Source organism: Prionailurus viverrinus, chromosome A2 (assembly GCF_022837055.1).
Source record: "Prionailurus viverrinus isolate Anna chromosome A2, UM_Priviv_1.0, whole genome shotgun sequence".
Classification (NCBI taxonomy): Eukaryota; Metazoa; Chordata; class Mammalia; order Carnivora; family Felidae; genus Prionailurus; species Prionailurus viverrinus.
Genome location: NC_062562.1, coordinates 131,151,206 through 131,169,507, shown reverse-complemented (window position 1 = coordinate 131,169,507; position 18,302 = coordinate 131,151,206). Strand labels below are relative to the sequence as shown.

General features: G+C 38.0%; 1 protein-coding gene across 2 annotated transcripts in view; it reads left to right on the top strand.

The window, feature by feature from the left end:
- Positions 1-18,302, top strand: part of DOCK4 (dedicator of cytokinesis 4) — a 432,507-nt gene that overhangs the window by 336,036 nt on the left and 78,169 nt on the right. For both annotated transcript variants that reach the window (XM_047849499.1, XM_047849498.1), the window contains exons 26-27: positions 4,592-4,690; positions 14,887-14,981. In XM_047849499.1, coding sequence (XP_047705455.1) covers positions 4,592-4,690; positions 14,887-14,981 — 194 coding nt within the window. The remainder of the gene's footprint in view (positions 1-4,591; positions 4,691-14,886; positions 14,982-18,302) is intronic.

The window sequence follows — 18,302 nt, the reverse complement described above, 5'->3', positions numbered from 1 at the left end:
GAAGTAAGGTAGAATTTGAAAAAAGTTACACAAAAGTACAGAATATAGTAGAAAAAATTAAAAATATTTTTTTTTAATTTTTTTTTCAACGTTTATTTATTTTTGGGACAGAGAGAGACAGAGCATGAACGGGGGAGGGGCAGAGAGAGAGGGAGACACAGAATCGGAAACAGGCTCCAGGCTCTGAGCCATCAGCCCAGAGCCTGACGCGGGGCTCGAACTCATGGACCGCGAGATCGTGACCTGGCTGAAGTCGGACGCTTAACCGACTGCACCACCCAGGCGCCCCAAAATTAAAAATATTTTTAATAAAAATTTAAAAAATGAATTTTTCCTCTTTCTGTAGTCAAGAAAAAGAAAAGAAACAGAAAAGAGAAAAAAGAAAAAGAAAAAAAGGAAATTGTTTGAAAATTTGAAAAAGTGAATACACTGAAGTAGACTAAAATAAATGATGGAAGTAAAATAGAATTTGAAAAAAATTACACAAAAGTAAAAAATATAGTAAAAAATATTCTTAATAACAATTGAAAATAAGAATGAATTTTTTTCTCTTTCTGTATTCAAGAAAAAGAAAAGTGAAAAAGAGAAAAAAAGAAAAAAGGAAGAAAGAAAGAAAATTGAATACATGGACCTGCTAACAGATTGAAATATGACTGAAATTACTGTTTTTCCCTAGAAGTCAGACTGTGAAGGGCTTTATTGTCCATAAACTAAGCAGGCAGTGAGACTTGTGTTCTTGAAGAGCTAGGTTGGCCCAGTTGTGCAGGACTTAGTGTAACGGCTCCGTTCTTCACTAGATGGCACTGCTAGCCTACTGGGGTGGAGTGTTGTGGCCCTCGTAGGTGTGTATGTGCATGCATGGGAGTGGTGAAAATGGCGTCACCCAGCTACCTAGTCTCTAGTATCAGAACTCTGTTCTCCCCAATCAGCAATCGCCCACTGATCCTTTGTCTTCAGCTTTCGTCCACTCCCCACTTTTACTCTGTCCGTGACCAAGCCCTAGGTAGGACCTCTCTCCTAAGTTTTGTCTCAGATGTGGCTGTTTTCCCTGGCATCTTACTTCTGAGGGACTGTGGCTTTGACCCGTTCCACCCCTCTACAGAGGGTCTTACCGGGCAATGGCCGAATGCCGGCTGCACCCAGGAACATTCGTGGGACCATGCTGCTGCCGGTGCCCCGAGACTGCAGCCAGGTGCCAGCTGCCCCAGAAAAAGTTCACGAGACAGTTTAGCAGCAGTGTTTCAAGGATTATGGAAAATCGCAACCCACATCTGGCACCAGGCTTCACCCTTAACGACCTTGTTCCAGCACCAGCGAATGTGGCCATTTTCTGGGGTCTGCTGGGACCAAGTGGCCTCAACAGTCTCTACCAAAGTTCCTTCCAGCAGTGGAACTGCTTTTCCCCGTGTGGCCCAAGAACCTCCTGGACCCCACTCTGCTCCTGGGGGTTTGCCCTTCCCACCAGAGCACTACCAGGTACTGAACTGCAGAGTTGCAGACTCTGCGCTCCCCTTGTTTACAGTCTTAATGGAATTTAAACCCTCTCTTTCTCCTTTCTCCATTTTTAGTTTAGTCCCTGCGGCTGTTTCCAATTTTCGACTTTTTCTCCAGCTGCTTTTGGGGAGGGGTGCTTTCCCATATTCTCCCCTGTCCCCATCTCCGTCCTCTCTCCACCCACAAAGCAGTTCCCTGCCCTCCGTGGTTTCTCTCTCCCCATGTTCACCTCTCCGCACCGCGTACTGCTGAGTTCTGTGGTTCAGGTTGTGCAGATTGTTATGTTAATCCTCAGATCAGTTTTCTAGGTGTGCAGGATGGTTTAGTGTTGGTCTGGCTATAATTCATGGACACAAGACACACAGAAAACTTCCATGCTGTTCCACCATCTTGGTTCCCTCCTAGCTTGTATTATTTCTAAAGAGATTTATCTCATCCCTATCTTTGTTTCTCTATGTGTAACGTGTCTTTTTTTCACTGACTGTTGTTAAGATTTTCTCTTTATCCCTGGCTATCAGCAGTTTTATTGTAATTTACTTTTGTGTATTTTCTTTCATGTTTCTTGTGAATAGGAACTATTGACCTTTTTTGATACATAGGTTTATAGTTTTCATAGAATCTGAAAATGTTCACCTTTATTCTTCAATTACTTTTTCTACTCCCTCCTCTTTGAGATCTGTAATTACATATATATTATGCTACTGGAAGTTATCCTATAGTCACTGATGCTTTTTCTTTTTTGTTGTTGTGGGGTTTTTTTTTATTTTTTTTTAAATGTTTTTATTTATATTGAAGGAGAGAGAGAGAGAGTGGGGAGGAGCAGAGAGGGAGACACAGAATCCAATGCAGGCTCCAGGCTCTGAACTGTCAGCACAGAGCCCGACGCGGGGCTCAAACTCACGAACTGTGAGATCATGACCTGAGCCGAGGTCGGACGCTTAACCGACTGAGCCACCCAGGCACCCCTGTTGTAGTTCTACTTTTGGAGAATTTCTAATTCAAGTTCAGTAATCTTACCCTCTGCAAATGTCTAATCTGCCAGTGGTCCTATTAAGTAAATTTTCATGTCACACATTATAGTCTTCATCTCTAGAAGTTCAATTTGAATCTATTTGATATCTTTCATGTCTGAAATTAACATGTTCAAACTTTACTCTAGTTTCCTGAATATATAGAATATAGTAACAATAACTATTTTAATGCCCTTTACTGTTAATTCTGTTATTTATGTTTTACCTGGATCTGTTTTTATTGATTTTTTTCTCCTCATTTGCATCATTATTTTCCTGCTATTTATTTATATGCTTGGTAATTTTTCTTGAATGCCAGAGATTGTGAATTTTATGCTTTTGAAAAGTGGATTTTTTTTTAATTCCTAAAAATAGCTTTGAATGTTGCTTTAGAATGAGGTTAAATTTCTTAGGAACTGTTTGATTATTTAACACCTTGCTTATGAACTTCTTTAGGTAGGATCAGAGCAGCATTTATTCTAGGAGTAATTTTTCCCTGCCACTGAGAAAAGATCATTTTTAGTATTCTAATTGATTCCCTAATAATGGCGAGGTTTTTCCTCTTGCTGATGAGAAAAGGCACTATTCCCAGTCCTTTATGAGCACCAGGTACTGTTCTCTCAGTCCTTTGGGATATTTTCCTAGCTTTGGGTTGTTTCCTCACACACATGCACTAAAATATTAATCATTGTGCCCCTGAATTTTCTATTTCTTGTGTTAAGTACCAAGAATGTCTTTGTTCATTAACAAAGTATTATATTGTGCTTAGAAGATAGATTTCTGCTAGCCCTTACTAGTTAGTTTCTTAAATATTTGCCCTAATAAGCATGCAGGAATAATTATCTGTCATACTTGTGTGTGACAATTATTTATTCTCATGCAAGAAGCCAGCCTGCATCTTTGGCCACCCTGTGCTGTCATTAAGTAGCATCTTCAGGCCTCCCATGGCAGCTGGTAGGGATATGTTTGACTGTCCTGACCTAGCTGCCTCTGTTGGAAAATCCCAATTTCTGAGAGGTTTTAGTCTCTAATTTTATATGTGAGCCTATAGTCTCTTTCCATGTAAATACACACACACACACACACACACACACACACACACACACACACACACCAATTCCCAATTAAGGTACATTTTTATAAATTTAGAGTCATTACTGATTGCCACGCCTGTTGTGTTCATTGTGTTTTAAATGTTATTGTTCTCATTAAAAGTAGATCATTTTTGCTGAACAAAAAAGGTTGCGTCAAAGCACAGATACTTTAAATCAGATTTACTTTGGGAAATGCAAGTGATAGCAATTTTATAGGTCTTCAAACCTATGGATGCTACTTTTTTTCATTATTAATTTTTAAAAATTGACTTTTTAGGAGTCAATCACATAGCACCCAAGCAGGAAAGAGTTACAAACTATTTTTATTTTTTTTATTTTTTTAATGACAGACTATTTTTAAAAGGAGTTTGGAACCAACATTGTAATGTATGGCTTTTTTATACCCTGAAAATCAGCAGACCAGCACTCAGATGAGTTGGAAGAGATTATGTGAATTCAAAAATGAGCATGAAGTTACTGGAAGAGCTTTGGAGTCGGAAAGATGTAGAGATAATTCTAGCTCTTTCACTTTTTAGTGATGTGACTTTGGACAAGTCTTTTAGCCCACTGAACCTACAATTTATCTTCTTTGAATAAATATTATACCCCCTCATAGCATTGATAATGAGGTTCAAATGACAATGAATGAAGGTATAGTAAATTCTCAGTAAATGGCCTTGCCTTTTTTAAGTGTGTGAGGTTGGTTTCCTAGTGAAAAGCTTCCACCCAAGTTAAAAAAAAAAAAATCTACTCCCAATTTGAAAATGCATGTATACCAAGTAAAGGGTATTCATCAGAGGGAGAAATTTTGACCATAATACTATGGTTAGTTTAGATTAAAAAGACTTCACAGAGTGACTTTAGATCCTCATGGATTTTTAAAAAAAAAAAACACTTAAAAAGTGTTCTATTTGAGGGCAGTTCAAGGTAAGTTACTGATGTTCATTTTTGCTCTCATTAAAAACTATGTTGTTTTTTTTTTCTTTACATTAGGGTGAGTTTGTTGCTTGTCTCCTGTCCCTATTACGACAAATGACAGATAGACATTATCAACAACTTCTTGATAGTTTCAATACAAAGGAAGAGTTAAGGGTAAGTGACATTTTTAAAAAAAATTCCTATATCATTTTAGCTTTCCTTGTTCACATTCATCATTGTTCAAATAGTTCCTTGACAGTTGTTTTACCTGTTTTTGTTAAATCTATGCTATTTTTTCTCACCTTCATCCACATGTCTGACTATCTTGGCTCTTTAAGATTTTCAACCACTCAAGCAAAGCAAATTAACTTTTATTTTATAAAAGGACATAGGCTTTGAAATACCTGTCAGCAAAATCCAGTAAACCAGAAACACAATCACAGACCTAATGAGACAAAAGCAAATAGAGTAACTCTAGCTAGGTAGACTTAGGAATATTGGCCTTATAGATGATAAGGAAGAATATATAAACCTATTATCTGATTTCATCACTCTAAAACCACAATGAGGAGTTCTGGCTACAACGTTCTGACTAGAGAAGCAGAGTTGTGTTTGATATTCTCTGTGAGCTACAGTCTAATCACTATGCTGTGCTAGTGTGACAGGCTGACATTCAATAGAAAATATTGATGCCAGGTTTATAAAAATTCACACTTTGCTGAGATTTATGGAACTTCAATACTTCCATCATGGTGTTCACTAAAAGCTTAGAAGTTGATTGTCCTCAGTTGGAGGAATGACCTGTCATCTGTTCTTATTTACTTTTATCTCTCTTCCGTCTCTTGAGTTTTCCAGGCATCTTCATAGGTAAGCCATCATAATGGAAGGAGTACTGACATGCCAGGTGGTGGAGAATTAGAGGACCGTAGAACAGTCGCGCTGCAATGTTGGCGTGACCAGAAGCCTTCGCAGCACCTCAGGGGGAGATTTGTAGATTTTTAAAATATATATCATGCACAGGAATCATTTACCTTTGATGTTTAACTGCCTGGAAGATGTTGCATGACCTCAGAAAAATCCTTTAGTTACCTTGCGGCAGATGACAGGCTGAATCATGAAACAAAGAGAATAGATTTGGGCAGATGTAATCTTTCTAGCAGTCAGTCACTTGGCATATACCTGTGCCTAACAATCTGTTTTTCATGATTACTTTCAATCTTGAGTTTAGAATTAAAAACAGATAAAGGACTTTAGATGATACCCACTCTAGATACAGAAATCCATGTGGCTAAAAAGGAAGATAATTGTGCAGTTATTAACATTCTTCAGAAGTTGAGTATGTAGCACTATTAAGGAGCTATTAGGCTTTACATAAGAGGTCTATGACTTCATGTTTCAAACTTTCACGTAAGAAAGGATACTTACTTTTACAGAGCCTAGGAATTAAAAAAATAGCCGAGAAGCATGCATTGAAAACCATGGTGAATTTAATCTAGGTATTGAGTTTTATGCCTTATTATTCACATTAATAACAATAGAGCAAATGGAAGTAATGAATAAAGTATTTTATATGGCCTTTCCTCATTTCAGTCATCCACACACCTTTTCAAAATTTCCTACTTCAAAATTAACTAGGCTTCCAGGCCAGGGAAATTATTTCATGCTCTTAATTACTTCATCTGTCCTTTAAGAAATACTGATTGAAAAATTCAGGCATGCTAAGCCCTACTAGTTTTATTATGTAGCCAGGAACAAATTGTCCAGTCCCTGTAGGGGGAGAAATCAGGCAAGTAATAGACATTGACCCCACAGTGCTCCAGAGCATCTAGGAATTCCTGCCAGGCCAAACTCATGACGTGAGGAAAAGTCCCCAAGGGAGCTCTCAGCTGAGAGATGAGTAAGAGTGTGCTGTACCTGTCTTTGGTTAGATCTCTCACCTAAAGTGTCCCCAGAATGTGCTGACATAGCATACTCCCTGCACTCACAGTTATTCAAATCTGGAATGCTTTAGTTTATTTGTTTGGGTGAATCCCCAACCCCTAGCCACTAGATTATAAGCTCCTTGGTGTCTGAAGCTTTGACTGGTTCACTGCTGTATCCTCAGATCCCAGAACATGCTCACCACATTTTAGGCACTCAAGAAACATTTGTTGATTGTTTGATAGAATATAGACTATGAGGAAGAGAGGTGTAAGATACAGTGCTCTGAGAATGTGTGTGGACTTTATGTTGAGGACATCTGGAAGCTGTGGAGGGTTTTAAGAAAGAAAGGAGAGCCATGATCCCATTTCAGTTAAGAAAAACCTGCTTGGTTGCACTATTGAAAATGAATTAGCCAAAGACAAACAGGAAGCAGAACTGTGTAAAGTATCTGAGGCAGAATAGTCTGTGCTAGTGATGACTATGGCCTGAAATAGAGGTGGTCATGATGGTAGATTCTAGAGTCATTTAGGAAGTTCAGTTGACAGGTGTTGGTAACTGATTTCATAAAAAAAAAAAAAAAAAAGATGAAGGAGTGAGAAGAGGTGAAGGAGAGAGAAGAAGGAGTTGAAGATGAATCCCAGGCTCTCTGACAACAGGCCAGATGTGGGTGCCACTCACTGCATGGGGAACCAAGGAGGTATGGGTGTACAGGTTTGGGAGCAAACATAAATTCAGTTTCAGCTTGAGTTTGGTCACTTGAGGGACATTAAAATGAATGTCTTATAAACAGTGTCTGAAGTTCAAGAGACAGAGCTAGGCTGCAGTTGTAGATTTGGGAATTATCAGCTAGTGAATAGTAATTGATAGGGAAGTAAATGTGAACACAGAAGAGTGTAGAGCATGTAATTGAAGAGCTCTAAGTAGAATCCTGAGCATGAAGGGGGGGGCGGGGGAGAAGTGGTGAACAGTACTGGCTACTGCAGGGCGGTGAGGTGGGATCATAAAAGGGTCTGTTCCTATTGTTGATGAACTTGAGCAATTTCAATACAGTGGTGAGGGTGGAAACAAAGCTGTCATGAATTGCAGAATGAAAAAATGAAAAAGATACAGTAGATGCATGCCATGTTTCAAGAAAGGGAGGACAGGTGTGTACTAAAGGGGAACTTTGGATGTCGTAGAAATATTTATTTTGGAGGAGACTTAAGCATGTTTGAATATGGATGATTAGAGCTGGTGGAGGAGAAGCCGAAGACATAAGGAAGAAGTGCAAGGGTGGTGAGGTTCCCTGCAAAGGCAGCAGGAGGGGACAGAAGTATCTGTGACTAGGAGGAAGATCACCTTTCCAGTGTAAGAATGAAAGGGGAGTAACTGGAGTGAAGGCAAGCTAAAAGTCATTTTTTTTTAATTTTTTTTTTTTTTTACTAAAGGCTAATTACTCATCCGGTTTTAATCTGCATTTTAAAAGTTCAGATGTCACCTTTTAACAGATTTTTCTTGTTCTCAGTTTTCTTAAAACCCAAATATCCTTATTTATGCTACTGAAATCTAAATTACAAGATCTTTTAAAAATAGTAACACTGGTCCACTGTCCCTTATGCCAAGTCCTTAATATTAAGTGCATTTTAGAAATTAGAATCTTTTGACATTTCAGAAAGGTAATCTATATGGTGCACAGACTATATATGGGCATAGCCACTCTAATAAAAAATCTTAATATTTGTGCAGTTAAAAAATATTCACTCTAGGTGAGGTTAAATAAAGACTAAATAGTTCAGGTCAGGTTTTGCTGCCAAATGGATTATCACCAACATTTTAGACCACTTTGAGCTTTGGCTATTGTGGTAAAGAGCTGAGAACCTCAAACAGTAAACATTTATATAATTGTAAATCTTAGTACATGCAAGGTACTGTTCTAAAAGGTTGATTAATATTAACTCCCTGAATCCTCAGAAGAACCCCCTGAGGTTGGCACTATTACTATTTTATTACAAATGACAGTTACTTGATTCAACAAACACATATTGAGCACAGTGGCTAGACATTAGGGATATCAAGACGAGCAAAACAGTCTTTGCTAGTCTTAATGCTTTCATGTTTTTAACAGCATCTAAATCATTAAGTTATAATTGAGTGGGATGTATATAAACAACAGTGATGATGGCTGATATTACCTCCTCACCACCACCCTCACTGCTATGGGCCAGATGCAGCGCTAAAGACTTTTCCTACAGTGCCTCATTTTACTCCCAGCCAACCAACCCCCCAACTCCTCCCCCCGCCCCCCCCCCCAAAGAAGTAACTGAGAGGGCCTGGAATTCCATTAACATCTGAGCTCTTGTTCACGCAGCTCAACTCACCTTTTCCCTAAACTCTAATGACATTTGTTAGAAACCAAAATCTTCGCTATCAAATTGCATTAAATTTCATTTGTCCACTCTTTAAAAGTAATAAGGCAATTCCAGTCATGGAGATGAAAGGCCAAGTTAATGGAAAGAGTTATTTGAGGGTTTTGTATCTACCTTTAGATTAGAAATGGAATGTATAATACATAAGGGAGGGTAGAGCTTAGTAAAGTGATAGTCAATGGAAAATTATAACTGCTATTGGGATTAGACGGGAAGAATCCCATTTAACCTACTAGTTAAAAGTGATCAAAGTATATGTCTGCCTCCCTTCCACATACATGTTTTCTGATGCCCAGAGGGAGCTACTGTTAACACATAAGGTTGTATCCTCATAGATTATTTTTTATGGTATATACACACGTATTTTTAATGGAATATAGCATTCATAGTAGTTGCACTTTTCCACATAGTAATATGTCCTGAACATTATAGAGCTTGTTACGTATTTTATTCTTCTGAATCTCATTGTATGGATGCTAAATAATGTAATCATTCCCCTTTTGTTGGGTATTCGGGATGTTTCTGATTTTTGCCAATGGAAAGGGTATAGTGGTGAACATCATGATAACACATCTCTCTGTGCTTGTGGCCTTATTGCTGCAGAATGAATTCCTGAAGTAGAACTGCGATATGTGCACTTTAAATCTTCATTAATACTGACAGATTAGATGTTGAAACATTCAGGTTAACATTTTTGTTGTTCTTTATTCCTAGCATCACTGCTTTTTTTTCTTTACTCTTATCAATTCAAAGAAAGATTTGGCCTAGCATTTCAAAGTGGTTCTCTAAATGAAAACAAATTTGAAAGTATGTAGTTCTTGTATTTACTAAGACTATTGATGTTTTTACTCCATTCTTGCTTGAAGAATCAGGACGTCTCCAGGGTGATTTTTGGGGTAGCTTCTGACATTTTGAACAGTATCCCATTTCTTCTCCTTGGTCCTTGGGTGCTATGTGTGAGTGGTGTAAGTAACAATGTCAAGAGAACTGTGTAGAACCAAGGACCCAAGGACTGGTACTCTGCATTATTTAGTTCTTTCCTTCTGTAGAATGGCATTATTTTAGAAATGAACAAAAGCAAGACTAGGAAGTGATTAGGTTTGTTTTTTTTTTTCCTCCTTCTGTAGTCAGTAACATTTTATTATACACCCACCTTCTACTGAGGGCTAAAGTTTTGTCCATATCCATGGTATTTCTGGTACATAGAGAGCAGTGAGTTTCCTGTTCTTTGTTGATTATGACTTTTCAAATAGAACTGTGGGGATCCTGCTTAAATGTGATATTATACATGTTCTGGAAGTTAAGTACAGCACTATTAAAACCTTTCATTGTCTCTCATATACTGGCCCACTAGCTTTCCAGAATTATATCTGATCACATCACAGTCCAACTTTAAAGCCCTGAGGACTTCACATTCCCTATGGGACAAGACCCAGTCTTTGCCAACATCATCCCTGTCTTCAGTCTACCTTCCATTCTCAGTATCCTCTACCCTCTACTCTCTTCCAAACACATCTCACTCTAGCCACTTAAAATTACTTGGGTTTAATTCCTCCGAATCCTTTTCTGTTTCTTTTCTTTTCTTTTCTTTTCTTTTCTTTTCTTTTCTTTTCTTTTCTTTTTTTAATCTACCTGAAATGCCTATTCCACCACTACTCATTTGCATTACTTATTTTGTACCCCTATTAATCCCTTCCCTGATTTTGACTCATTCTGTAAAATCCAGCCTAGGAATCTCTTTCTTTATGAAGCATTCACAGAATACAGTGCCCACCACCCCCTCTTCGTGATAACATCCAACATTGCTTTGTAATTGTTGTCTCCTTGACTCCTTGATGACTGTGCTCTGTGATAATAGGGACCATGTCTTTGTGTCCTAAGCACAGAGCCTGGAATATTATATCTTTGTTCGTTGAAACAACTCTCTCAGTAAATGTCTGCACACCTCACAAACCATCTTTTTCCATATGATTATTTCAGCTTATAGTCTTTATTATAGAAAAATAATTCTATAGCTCTTGAAGACTGAAGACCACTTGGGAGTTATTTTTACATAATGTGCTTATTCAACTTTAAGGGTATGAATTTCACTATGATAATGATTATTAACACCCTTTATTTGAATTCAAACTCCATATCAAGGGTGTTACACATTTGAAATTTGTGGCAAATTTTTAAAATAATATTCGACTCTACTTTAAATCGTAAGTAAAGGAAATGTGTTCCTAGAAGGCTCTGTCCCTGTTCATTGATTTTGACACAAGGAGACTGTGTGCTGGTCTATCTACCTGGTGATGCTTTATTTTCTTGAGTTCTTAATTCACGTTTCATGATCTCAGAGTTCTGTCTCCTGTCTCTCACTAATTCTGTTTCGTAAACTTAATTTCTATCCTGTGCTGTTCACATACCACAGTCTTATGTGTAAACACAAAACAACTTTTTGTATGACACAGTCAGAAAATGAATGTAAAATACATTTAATCTTCTCCCACATCTGCATGAGACCCCTAACGGCCTTCTCATCGCCCTCAGGGTAAATTTCCACGTTCCTTACCATGAAGAAAGAATGATATTTATTTACCTTTTATTTATCTTTCTTCTGTGTATTTATCTTTGATTGGTCCCTATCTATCATCTGTCTGTCAGCTTTTGATTTTTCCCTTCTTATCTTTCACCCCCATTTCTTGCCACTCCCCACTATAATCCAGACAGCCGTGTTGTCTCTTGGCTTTCAAGCTTGGTGCTCTTCCCTCTACCTGGACTACTTGGTCCTCACACTTCCCTCGTTGGTAGTGCACACATGTTGTCTGTGGTTTTTAGATACACATTCATCCTGCCCACCAAACCGTAAGCTCCATGAAGGCGGGTGTCACATTCAGCTGATTGTGGTATGACAAATCGCAGGCCCTCCAGAACTACTCTTGCATGAATCAATAACAGAATGTATCTTACCCCACTAGGTGTAACCCAGCATCTAACACAGTGCCTGGTGCTTTAGAAAGCACCCAATATTTATGGATGAATAAATGTTAGTGATAATTTTGAAAATCACAAAAAATTGCTCTTGCTTTCTTGTCTTTTGAGAATGGAACTTTTTATCATTTTGGTTTTCATACGAACTTCCTTTCTTAAACCTCTTGCACTGCAGAAAACGTGCTTCTGTAACGTACCACCTCCCTGTTTCTTTTTTTTTTTATTTTGAACCTTGATTTGAATAAAACAGGCAATGCAGTTAAGTTACCATGTTGTGCTATTTGAAGTAAACAAAAAGAAACTGCTCCCAGGCTACCAATTTTCAAACAGTGGCATATGAAACCCTTATTTCTTGCTATCCAAACAGGAATATTATTGTACCAATGTTCTTTTTTTAAATTATGGGAAAGATCTGTTAGTTATTGTCATGTGTGCAAAATAACTTCACATATCTATGCAAAAGTACTTATTCTGTGAAATGATCAGAGCCGAAAAGTATTTAGGGAAATACCGCTGTATTTGGGGAGGGCAGGCAGGAGGGTGGTGTCAAAGAATCTAGCGTTCAGATGTTAGTGCTTTAGTTAACTGGGACTGAGTTTGAAATGATACCTGTTACATGGCAGTTGACAATAAATACTTACTGAACTAAATTACATGTAAGTGCTACAGTGGAAGGTATTCATGTTACCATCTGATGAAACATTGGCCTACAATTTAGAAATAAGGAAACATTTTTGTCTATTATATGAATAGATAAGTGATCATATTAACTTTTTTAAATCACCCCTAACCACAAGGGACCTTAAAGGTCCCACATTTTCCAAGGATGAGAACTCACTTCCAGGCAGATCAAATAAATTGCCAACGTCATCGAGTTAGTTTGTTGCAGATCCAGGATTAAAATCTAGATTTTCTGATTGTTAATGGAATGTTCTTCTATTTTGATTGTAAGATTTCCACAATGAATGTGTTTGGCTCTATGAAGGTAGGTGAAGCTTGCGTGGATACCAGAGAGAGCTATTTGAGATGCCAAAAAGTTCTCTCAGGGCAAGTAAAGATTTCTGTCAATACATGAGCATTGGCACAATGCACATGCTGCCACACTTTTTACTTTGTGAGATAACTGGGAACAAGAAAATGAGATGGCACAGAAACAGGTTGTCTGTCCCCAGCTCCTATACCTGGAATAACTTTCCCTTCGTCCCCAGCACTGCGAAAGAAGAACAACCAAAGTTGCCAGCCCAGGAGGTAGATACCCTGCCTCCTGTAGCCACTTTTTCAGTCACTTTTTTCTCTGTGCAACCGAAATCCCTCTCTCCTACCTTCCCCCCTACAGACACCCAAGCACGAAGGGTGCTACCTCCATTTTCCAATTGTCTAAAAGTTTTGAGGAGAAAAGATGAAATTTCAATGTTATAGAAATTATTTCAACATTCCTAAGTAATTGTGGACTGTGAGATGTGACTTCCCACCTTCATGATTTTTTTTCTATCTAAGCAAGTGCAACAAGATAGGAAACTGAAGTAGGATCAAATTCTTTGAAAGATAAATGCAAACATCCGTTTTTGGAGGGATTATAATATATTCATGTCTGGGACACCCAAAAGAATAAATTGAAAAACTTTTTGGAATAAGTTTTAGAAATGCATCAAAAAGGGCTTCTCACAGTTTTAGTATGCTAATGACCTTTCTCAAGAGAGGGCTAGAATGTGAAGTGTTTCCCCAAATGATCTGACCTGCCATGGAATGCATTTGGGAAACTCTTCCTACATAAGAAAAATCTGGCCAGTTAAAGAAAAGTGACCTACCGGGCGCATTTCCACATGGTACATACTACATATCAGTCTATGTGTGTTGATGCCAAAGAAGCTAAAATAAATCCTTGTCAAAATATTTATGGGCTTGATCAAAGCTGTTAGAGTATGTTAAAAAACCACACACACATACACACAGCCACCAGATGTTCCTTATATTTTCAGATTCTAGCTATCTCCTCATCATATCAATGACAACTGTAATCTTATATTCAAGCAGCTTACACGTTTAACATAGTGTGTTGTTGGGTTTCATATATAAAACTCCTGTGTTTGTTTTTTTGTTTGTTTGTTTTAAGCATCAACATACTGTTGACTTCAATCAGATTGGCAGCGAGATGTAACTTCCTAGCATTGCTTAAGGTTACCAAGAAATCTTTGTTTTCTAGTTAATAAGTCTAAATAAGAGCTAGATTGAGCCAATTTCTTTCTGATTGGGCACGCTTTATGTCACTCATTACATGTAGTGTGTTATCTCCTAGAGTTGCCTTTAAGTATAAAATGCTGCAACATTTGGGATCCTATTACTTGTAATGTTTTAAGAAGAGGTATTTCTGTGTCTGGAAATAGCCTCCTGTCAAGAGTGTTTCCAGGTGATGGGTTTAAGGATAACATCTTAGTAAATACCACTGCCTTCTGGCATGACATCTCTGTGAAGAATTCTTTGACACTCATAGCTACTAAGCACTCACCACTGGGCTCGGCCTAGCACACATCCTTATTTGAGTGTATTCCGCATAGCATGCTCAGATTCTGTAAACCTACATGCATACTATTAATACTATATCTTCAGAATGCCCTCTAAGAAACATGGGTGTTTGCTGAAAATTCTTTTTAATGAATATAACTTTCTAAATTTTGACACTTAAAAGGAAGGATTGTTGATAGTTCTCTCGATATGAGAAGTTCTGATGTTTAAGACTATAATAAAAGAAGAGAACATATTTGCCTGCTAAGCCAGTCTTCCCCTTTATTTATAAAACCTAAATGCTTAGAGCTTGTGAAGAGGAATGAAAAGACATTCCCACCATTTATGAGAAAGAAAAGAGAACATTTGGGAAGAGTAGCAAACCACTTGGGTGTTGAGAATGGGAAGGGTGATGATTCTTTCTCCTGGTGAACTATGAAAACATGGCTCCCTTCTCTGTAGTTTCTTTGGAAATGGTAACAACAGTGCTGTGTGTGTGCGTGTGCGTGTGTGTGTGTTGACAATTACAATAACTCGGTAAAATGGTCTGTTTCCTTCCTATCCAAGGATTTTCTGCTGCAGATATTTACTGTGTTCCGAATATTGATACGCCCAGAGATGTTTCCAAAGGACTGGACTGTTATGCGCTTGGTGGCTAACAAGTAAGACATTTAAATTGATGACAATTGCAGCTCATTGGAGAGGAGGCACAAAATGATTTTTTTTTTTTTAGTCTGATCTCAAATTTGAAAGCTTCAAATCCAGGGATTCTTGTCCTTTGTCTCTGAATTAACTTGTCTCACTTTTTAAAAAGTATTACTATTCATTTTAAATACGTGATAAATGAACATAGTTCAAAAATCAAGTAATATAACAAGAATATACACTGAAAAATCTCACTCCCACCTTCCATATTTATTCCTTACCCCCAGCCTGTAATAACCACTTTTATTTGTTTCTTGCATGACCTTCCAGTGTTCTTTTCTGCCTGGCAGGTGCATAATACAGCACGTTGCTTTTTCCCCTAAAAAATCCTGGCAGTCTTTCCACATTAATACTTAGAAAGCCCCTCATTTGTTTATGTTTCTTTTTTCTTTGATAGTTGTATCATGTTCTATTGAGTAGATGTACCATTGTTTATTTAACGAGCCCTGTTGCTGGCCACTTGAATCATTTCTAATCTTTCTTCATTCATTTTAACTCAGCGGAATGCATTAAGTGTCTACCATGTACTCAGCACTGGGAATAAGATATGACCCCTGAGTTGGATACATGAAGATTGAAGTTTCTTTTATACAGCCAACTGAGAAGGCTGGTAGACTACTGAAAATAATGCTCTCAGCAAAATTCAGAACTAGAGAAGACATTTGGGGAGACATAAAGATGAATTTGGGGAGACATAAAGATGAATCTCTGGAAGTTGATAAAATTGGCTTGTATTAGGCACATCCAGGGGGAAAAAATCAAACATTTGCATCAGTACTAGAAGGAGTAGGAGCCAGGAAAAGAGATTAGAGGGCAGCCAGAATGGCAGGAGCTGTCCCAGAGAATACAGTGTCATGGCTTTATCTGCTGTCATGCTTCCTGTCTCTGTCATCTCAGGATACAGAATAAAGGTGAAGTTCTTCAGGAAACTGGCTGATCTTTACTTCCACACTTGTCATTTACCCTGTTTCTTGAACATTCTTTCTTTCAAGTCTACGTTTGCCTGCTTCTCCTTCCTCCTCTTGTCCAGCCCCGAACACCTTCACATTCAGGATAACAGTTGAATTCTTCAGGTGTCTAGCCATAGGCCAGAGATACCATATGTCTTCCCCAGATGCCAGGTATGATGGTGGTAAGAGCCACAGTAATATAGGGTTTGATTTTGATAAGATGTGCCTAATATGGCTTCTGCTGCAGTCTACATTTATAGATGTGGAGGTGTTAAAATGATGTGTTAAAAACTTGTGAAGTAACAAATAGTATAATATGGCATATTATATTTTACATAAGTACAGAAGAAGCTTTTCCATTTTGAAGACTAATTGAGATTCCTGAAATAGCTCTCTTTAGAATTTAGCATATTTAGTTTGATATCTGTGAGTAGAATCACATATCTTTTTGTCTGGATGTCCGGAAGCCACAGATTTAAATGGGAACTATTTGTCATGTATCTGGCCTTATTACCAAAGATCTACATGCTGGGTACATGCAGAGGGCTATGAAGTAGTCCAGGGAGCTATCTGGGAAGAGGTCCAGGCTGCTGACATCATCATCATGCAGCATCATCATTTGGTCATCATGTCTGCCCTGTGTGCACAGGGATATTTTGCCTTGAATTAGAATATTTAATGGCAGAAATTCAAACCAAAGATAAATTTGACATTTTGTTCCTTATGTACACAGGCTCTGCTTGAGCTTCCTGAAAATCGTGACCACAATGTGACTTTTTTAAAGTAAACACTGTCTCTCTCTACTTCACCTAAAAATCTACGCTCCGTTTATGAAGACTTCATGGTCACACAAATGGGTAACAGACTTAGAAGTATAGATTCTGCTTTTGAGTAAACACACAATGTTCAGTATTTTTATCTGGTGCTAATCAAACAGGAGCACAGTTACTTTGAGATGAGCTCTGTGTAATACATTTAAACAGAAGATACTCCAAAAGCAAATCCAAGGAAAAGGCCATCAGCCTTTGCTAAATGCGATGACATCATGCCCTTGCCACCCAAGTCAGTGCTGATAAGAAGTGAGCACTGTTTTTCCACTGGTGATGGCAAGTCTGATCTAATTTGTAGAGAGGGCTCCAGGGTCTGGTAGAACTCCTGCATAGTTGAAACAGACACTGCTCTTTGCCATTCTGCTTCCCTCTCTTCTCCCCATTCAACTACCCTAGCCATTTCCTGTTCAAATTATGAAGCCATATGAGATTTTCCTTGCCTTATGAGTGCAATATGTTCCAGAAATAAGCCTTCAACTCTTCCTGCTTTATCCATACAGGTATTAGTCATGTAATATTGGTAGAAAACTAAATTTCTGAAAGATGTTAAGGATATTTAAAATATGTTGAAGAACGTACACTGGAAAGAAAACATTATCGCTTTGCTAACTGTGTAGAAGCAAGTTGGAGGAGCTAGGTCTACATCTCTCAGGTTGACCACCTTTCTTCCATGGTGCTACCTTCCTTAGATGGTTTGATCAGGGCTCCTCAAAGAGGCATTTTGACCCAAACTCCCACTTTTACTACCCACTATGTGCTTCATACATGCCAAATTGATAGTAACTAGCTGAGAAGTCACACTGCCCTACCCTCGAACTCAAAATATGCATTCTTTTATGTGCCAATCCTTTCTTCCTGTGTGTTCAAGTAAGTTAAATGCCTTTAATTTTCATCTACAAACTATATTGTCCCAAACCACATAGCTTCCCTGCTTTATGTGAAGTCCTACCAAAAGCTATGACCAGACTCTTGGTGATTAGTACGGTCTTGTGTGGTTTATTTCCACCTGAATGTCTAATATTAGGTAACACAGTAACTGCATCCAGGCTAAATTTCACAAGGATAAGACATGTGACTCTCTAGCTTGTGTGCAAAGCTGTATTGTGCCCACTGTTAAGTTCTTGGTAGATGTTTCTGATGAGAACAACTGCTCAATTTGAGAAAGAAGGAACATAAGGGAGATGAAAATTAAGTACCAAAAATACAGGACACTTTGAGACAAGCTTCTTTCCACCCCCTTCCCATACACATTGCAAAATACAGTACAAAAATAAAGTCACAGTTTTATACATTTTCAAAGAGATAAATCTTATAACAGACTTGCTGCTGAGGAAAGTAAAACCTTCTGGCCTACGAGTTGAAATTTCAGGTTCTTAATTTATTTATTTTGTGTACATGGTGGCTTCAAACCTAGGGTACATTTTCTTTTGTGCTTTTTCTCATCAAACCCTGAATTATTTAGTTGACTATTACTATTAGCTAATTTAGCTTTCATATG